Here is a 7,407-nt window from a genome sequence, read left to right as displayed (position 1 = left end):
TTTCAAATTCCCAACCGACGTTTAGTTCAGTTTGAGCTGTATCCACTTCGCGTCAGGTCTGCTGACTTTTACGAATGCGAGGGAGGCTTTAAAAGGATACGGCGAGGTTTGTTTAAACATTGAGCAAGATTGCCATTTTACGTGAACAAGTTTCCTGAAGCCATGCCGGTATGTCCACAGGAGCACACAATCTTGTTGAGTAGGAAGACAGTTAATGAAGGAATGAAAAGAATGAATAGTTTACCTTCGTCTACTGTTGTCATCTCTTACGCAACCTTACAGTGAAAACCGCTACCTAAATGTCCTGTGTACCACTGTAGCGCTAAGACTCGTACCTAGGCCTTTTTGCGCGGAGCAAAATTTTTTTGTTTTATAGTTATAATATAGATAGGACCCTTCGCGCGCTCTGATTGGTCAAAAACCCATGTTTTATTGAAGAAATAGAACACATGTACCGTGTTTCTATCGAGTTTTTTTTACCATAACTGTCAAATTTCTCGCGCGCTGAGCGGTTCATTTTTATCAATAAGAGTACAGACGGATAAAATTTTAATTTATGCAAACTTTCAAGTTCAACTTTCAGCTGTCAAACTGTCAACTTTTTAACCAATGAGATTTTATGGGCTTTTTTAAGTAGCCAATCGAAAAGCTATCGCTGGTTTTCAGTGTCACGCGATTCAAAATAGATCAAAATAAAAAACAAAACCGGTCAATAGATAAAGTCCAGAATCTGGGAAATAAAAGAAGGTAAATATGCAAAGACTCTCGCCAAAATTCTGGTCACAGTAATTTTTCTTATGCGAGATATGTGAAGAAATTTTTTACCCAAATTTACAGAGATTTGTATGGGGATATGGAGACGCCATGCTGGTGCCCATCCGTATGGGCACCAACATGGCGGCCGGAAACCACCAGAAACATATGTCACTGAGTTTTGCTACAAAAGCGTGAATTTTTTCCTCGAGAAACTCTAAAACATTAAAATAATACTTTTTCTAAGATATAAACTGTTCAGATAGCCAAGCTCCCCGAAATAAGTCACTTTTTTTATTAATCATGACAGCTCTCTAGGCCGTCATGCGAATGCCGCGTCACGCAAAAGCTTAGCAATGCAAGCGTAGTGTATCACAAAACCAAGAACCCATTCGGAGCGAAAATTTGTACGAATAGTATTTTTCAGCTGCTCTTATACATCATTAAAGTAAACTCTCAGGAAGATCAATAGTTTTGTTGTTTGAATTTTAGTGACGTCATGTGAAAACCAGCTATTGACAATGTTCGCGTCATTTTGAATAAAATTCACTTATGTTTGTTTACGGCAAATTTACGGCGTCTTTTCCTCTCATTTCTTCCCGGTTTTTGACCATTTTAGGGTCTTGTTATTGTAAAAAACAAATTGACGTCAGTTTTTTATGCGTCTGTCCTCTTATTGATGATAAATTGCGTCATAATGTTGTCAAAGTTTACTGCGGAACCACTCGCCTGCGGCTCGTGGTTCCACAGCCACTTTGACAATGTTATGACGCAATTTATCATCAATAAGAGGACAGGCCCATGAAAAACTGACGTCAATTTGTTAAATTGACAGAAGAGTGGAAGTTTGGGAGGACGAGAAATGCTGTGGGAACACGAGCCATAGGCGAGTGTTTCCACAGCTTTTTCGAGTTCTCCCGACAGGAAAAAATGTAACAGGCACCGTAAAGGTTTTCAAAAAAGATCAATAACTTGAAAAAACGCGTGGTTACCCCTACATTTTATGTTATGAAATGGAAGTGACAAGCCTATTCAAGCTAGAACAAACGCCTCTCAACAGATGTCAAAAACTACCGGCGCCTTACAAACGACTTATCCATGACGGAAACGAAACCGACAAACGGACTTCTAACAGACCGACTTAATTTGACTAACAATACACGGACCAAAACCCGACTAGTTTGACTAACAATAGACGGATCGAAACCTACCAATGACTGATGACAAACTATACACGAGCCTTTCAGCCAATACCATCATGGCTAAACTGTCCAATCACGTTCAACAGACCAGACTTATAACATCATCGACTAACAAACACTATTCACTTGACTCTGAAGATGACCTCCGCTCAGGTTGTCGAAACGTCAGTCACCAACAACAGTTCTTTTCAGAACTACCCTCACCCGGACGATCACACTACACGAACTACTGATACTCCTAGGTTCAAACCAGCATTTTAAGAAAACCACGACGGCAACGTGACCGTCGTTAAACAAAAAGGTTTAATGAGCAGAAAAATGGCTGTGCAAGTGCGTTATAATTCTTGGTACATTTCTTTGCCGTCTTCTGCAAAACAGCAAATGACCAAATTCTGCGTTGTCCGGAGAACGTGAACCACGACGGCCATTTTTTAAATTTTTGTTTCAAATTTTTCGTCCTGTCCGAGGTTCCATTTCGTGATGGTTTTGACGCTAAGAAACAAAGGAAAATGATTTTAGAGTATCGCGAGATTCGTAGGTAAAATATAAAATCATTTTTTTAGTTATGTTTTTGTAAAAAGAAATACCTCTTAGTCGGCGCGTCGGGGTATGTCATGGACTGGTCAATAGATGAGTGAGTGAGTGAGTGAGTGAGAGATGTATGTATGTCACACCAATCAGATTGGATCTACTATAAGCAGCCAATCAAATTTCTTGTTGTAAAGGTAAATGGTATGTGAGAAGATTTGATCCTGATACAGTTCAGAACGGCCATATTTATTCTTCTATAAAAGAGGAGGAAGTATTCATATATTGGGCTTACTTCGACATTTTCTGTGGGTTAGCCTGAGGATTTTGTGGGCGGGTTTGACAATCATTTGGAACTGGATAATCAGTCAAAGAAACATAGTGTTTGGCATATAACTACGAGCATGCGATGAAGGGTGAGTTTTTTCCATTAGATAAGTTTCTGAATTGAGTCTTAGCCGCTCTACTACTAGGTTTACCGTCAAAACAGCTCAAGCGTTCCTGTCAAGGGTGAATGAATGAGTTCATTATCTGAAATTTGATTTCATTACTCGTTTCAATAGTCCGTTATTCAAGTGAAGAGTAGAAAATTCAAAACAAAACTCGATCCAATACTCGAATTTTGATTGGATTAATGAACTTTATTTAAAACGAACCTCTTCAAAAATAGTCAGGTATCTTGACGCAAACCTACCTTTTGAATTTTTCTGTCCCTTCCATTAAACTTGCTTCGATGTCAGCCATCTTTGATATCTTTCCCGCCACTACGGGAGAAGTCCTGGTGCTTAGCATTCCAAATATGGTATAAGCGTATTGTTCATCAATCCAATCAAAATTAAAAAGGATAAACTTACGACTTGTATTTAGCTCTTATTAACCGAGCTTGAGGTCTGTATGGGAGAATCTTGACCTCGGTCGTGAGTACAGACCGAACGCAGTGAGGTCTGTACACACGACCGAGGTCAACATTCTCCCATACAGATCGACTTAGCTCGGTTAGTAAGAATGTTTATTATATGGCAAAGAAGAAAACTCTAATTCGTTTAATATAACTAGTATAACTGGTTTGCTGATATTTCGCTTGCGAACGGCGATGAGCTTAACCTAAACCTGCCGAAATTTGCTCGGCCTCTTACTTTTTTTTTGGCCATCAGGCTTTTTGGTACTTCCATAAATGATTGAGAAGAAAATAAAAGAAAATGGTGAACATTTTTGTATTTTAGTTTGCTACTTTTTCAACGCAAAATGAAACCGGTCTAGATGGCGGTCTAGATGGGAAAATCTAGACCGCGGTCAATATTGATTTCAGCCAATCAAATTCGTGAATTTGGTAGTTCCCAGTCCTTTCCCAGATCCTATTTTCATCCCATCATACAACGCGGCCAAAAAGAGGACGCGAACTAGTTCCAGTACTTCACGACAGACACTCGTATTTCCTGTTGCACCATTGTGAGTGTTGGTCTCAGAGTTCCCTTGTGAAAAGATTTGTTCACGGTTTGGCTCGTCCAGAATCCGAAGTTTGTTGTTTACCCTAAGTCTTGAACGCGAAATGCACCTGAAGAGTTCTGCTGGGCGTCCGAAAGGGAAGTGTAAGGGTACGGTCATGCCTTCTTTGAACCAGTCGAAGAACACGAAAGACAACATGGCGGCTGGAGTCGATTTCAAAGGCCACGTGGAAACCTCCGTCACCAGCGGCTACACTTTCTGTGTCTCGCCTCTGTACGAATCCAAGCCTCGTCTTTGACAATGGTAAGTTTGCTTTTTAGTTTCTAGGCTCACGTGTATTTTCGTGGAGCAAATTCGTATTGTTGTAGCCCATTTCTTGACCTTGGTGACGGTCAAGTAGGGCGAATTACAGTGGAACCCTATTTAATACGGTCACTAAAGGGCCATGGAAAATTTGACCGTATTAACGGGGTAGGGTCAAATTTCATGACGGGTCTATTTGAGTGTCATCTTGACAGACGTCACAAAGCAGATATTATTTTTGAAAAAAGTTGAAACTTCAGTCAGTACATACATTATTAATAGAGTTAAATTTTGTGATTTTGTAATCTATCTATTAGTAAAAACGTTTGTAATTTGATCTTTATAGACTGGCCTTCCTAGACTAGCACTAGCTATCCATGGGCCATTCTATCTGTAAAAAAGTATGTTAACTGGATGAAGATAAAGATTGTTGTTATTAACAATCGATAGATGAACATAACTGGTTCCAGTGCCCATATTAACGGGGTAAAATTACAGGGCTGTCATTAAGTTTTGATTCACTTGTAGTCTTGATCTGCACACCCGTAACAAATTTTGTTACCCTTGGAGTGAATGGTATCAATTGCAAATGAGTGCACCCGTAACATCAAGGGCCCGTGAAACATACTCAGCTGTAGCAGTTGTTATGGGTTATGGCCCTTATTGACAGCCCTGAATTGTAAAGGATTATACAGGTCGGGATTTCAGAATGTGACTGTTGGCCATATTAATAGAGTGGCCGCATTAATGGGGTTTTCTTATGAGAAAATTTATGGGTGTTATGCCGTGACAAAAGACTGGCCATAATAATGAGGTGACTGTAAGGTGGGGTTCTACTGTCTAATCAAAACTGCCTTGAAGCTCTTGACATATTCATGTCAACTGGATGTTTAGCCTGGGGGATAGAATAGGGAGAATCACATTTTGGACATAAGTGCAGGGCATTTTTGATGAAAAGCAAAATGCTCCATTTTAATAAGATTGACTTCATGTTGAGAATGGAACTCAACTAGAAGAGGAAGTTTGCACTTGTAGTCACGACAAAGTTGAAATAGATCTGAAAACACTGGGCGGCCCTGTTCCAATGATTCTGGTTCTCTCTTCTGAAATCATAAATGTAGATAGGCAGATATTTTAACAAAACAGGTAGGAGAAAGCTTCATTTTGATTGATTAATGGTTTTCTCTTCATTTTTAAAGTAATAAATTATGTTGTTATCTTCACATCTTGGTAACTGTAAACTGCAGTGACTGGAGTTAAGTTACTTTTGGGACAGCCAAATTCCAAGAGGACATAATTGAAGAAGGGGTAAGCAAGGATGGGAGAGGTCTGACCTAAACTTCCACTTGACACTTAGTAGGGAGCAAGTGAATATGTTGATGTCCATCATCATACTGTATTTATTCTTTTTGTATTAACATAAGGCTATGTAAGCTTCTTACCCGTAATGTGTTAATTTATTGTAAATTTAGGGGTTGCCAACCTTGCCTCCCCCAAAACAGAGGAAGATCTTCTCGAGAGCCCACTTCTAGACCAAGGAAGCTTCTGGTCCACAGATCTTGGCTGGGACCAGACAAGTCTTGGAGAACCGTTCTTTGACCAGGTGGCTGAACTCGAGAAGTTGATACCAGGGGAGAGTTGCAAGGGACACCTTTTGGGGAAATCTTGGGTTGCAAATACTGAGTTGTTCAATTGTGGTGAAGAGGTGCATAAGGAATGGGTTGGGCCAATATGTGTGGAAGACAGTAACCAGGCTGCTAGCATTTGTGGAAGTGTTCTGGCTGACCATTTGCCAAACCCTGGAGATGGCGATGATGCAGAAAGCAATGATATAGAAATGATTGAGCAACAAGCATGTAAACATTCAAGTGTGCTGGGTGGGGAGGCATCAGCACTGTTTGATGTTTCCCAAGGTTCTCCTTCATCAATTGGTGGTTCTTGTAGTGATGAAGCTTCAGAGAAGAGGATAAGGAACAACCAGGCTTCCAGAAAGTTTCGTCGTGCAAGGAAGGAAAGACAGCATACCTTGTTTGCAAGGGCATCAAAATTGGAGCAAGAAAACCAGTTGTTAAAGCTTCAAGTGAATGAGATGATTCAAGAAATCATCTCCTTGAAGTCCATGCTCCCAAAGAATATTGTCCATGTTTAACATTTTTAGGGTATCTTACATGTACATGTTTATATTGTAAAACAGTTAAATTAACAAAGTTGAGCTTCGTCAGTTTGTGATTGAACAACACATGCTATGGTCTTTGAAGTTTTCACTTTCGTTCGGATGTTCAAATTCAGACAAGTGAGACAGTATTTTAAAATTCATGTGGTCCTAACGGGAGGTACGGCCTGTGACTTACAGGGCCCAAACTTCTCATCCACATTCAAGTGATATTTTTAAGTCTTGTGTGAATATCTCGCATTGTGGGCAATGATAGCTGATTACTGATTCTTCATGTCTTCATGTCTTCATGCAATTGCCTGCCTGGGATCATTCGAGTCATTGAGAGCCAAAGGGTTTCCTTAATATTTCCTTCTGAGAGCTCAAGTGCTAATCATGGTAGTTCAATACATTTTTCATTTATTTGTAGTTGTCCCATGTTTAGATGGGTCTAGTACGAGTGATTGACCTCCTTGCAGGTAATTAAGAACTTCTCTTGCGTCCTTTAAACATGGTAACAGTTCACCTAATCAGTTGACAAGTAAAAATATGGAAGTGAGTTTTGAACTTCAATCTGGTTTGTTTAATTATATTTCAATATAATTATTATTATATTAATTATTATTAGCTTTGAACTTGACTTGGTCATTGATTCTTAAACACATTTCAGATAAGTATTGTAGAAAATTAATAAGTTGTTTCAATCTTGTTGTAGGTCCATATTTTTGGTGACATAAGAATGACATCCCCGTGTGATCAGAATTAAAGTAGGATAATACATTTAGTTATTGTAGAGTTAAGTCTGTGAGTTAGTTGATCATTTAACATAGTCATTTTGGGGATAGTGCATATGCCTTTTTTGAAACCAATAATTTTAGTAATTTTTCTGTATATTGGGTTTACTTTTTTTGCCTTTATATTATTTACCTGTGCTTTAGAGGCTGAAGTAATCAGTATAAAATGTAAGTTTGTTGAGAATTAAATTAATGTTAGTCACAATGCTGTTTTTGTCTCATGTTTTTT

At 39.0% G+C, this 7,407-nt stretch overlaps 2 protein-coding genes across 2 annotated transcripts in view; one reads left to right on the top strand and one right to left on the bottom strand.

The window, feature by feature from the left end:
- LOC149115931 (uncharacterized) overlaps positions 1-263 on the bottom strand; it is a 902-nt gene extending 639 nt beyond the window's left edge. The window contains exon 1 of the mRNA XM_089285730.1: positions 245-263. Coding sequence (XP_089141856.1) covers positions 245-263 — 19 coding nt within the window. The remainder of the gene's footprint in view (positions 1-244) is intronic.
- A 3,836-nt stretch (positions 264-4,099) lies between these two features.
- LOC149115930 (uncharacterized) lies at positions 4,100-7,383 on the top strand (the record flags this gene model as incomplete). The annotated part of the gene is made up of 2 exons (XM_089285729.1): positions 4,100-4,232; positions 5,705-7,383. Coding segments are annotated over 2 exons (810 nt in total), but the record flags the coding sequence as incomplete, so codon positions are not given.
- Between the last annotated feature and the right edge of the window lie 24 nt (positions 7,384-7,407).

The sequence above is a fragment of the Orbicella faveolata genome, unplaced genomic scaffold (genome assembly GCF_042242905.1).
Source record: "Orbicella faveolata isolate gen_17 unplaced genomic scaffold, um_ofav_v1 contig_13, whole genome shotgun sequence".
In the NCBI taxonomy this organism is placed as follows: domain Eukaryota; kingdom Metazoa; phylum Cnidaria; class Anthozoa; order Scleractinia; family Merulinidae; genus Orbicella; species Orbicella faveolata.
The sequence above is the reverse complement of the archived record's forward strand: the minus strand, read 5'-3'. Positions and strand labels throughout refer to the sequence as shown.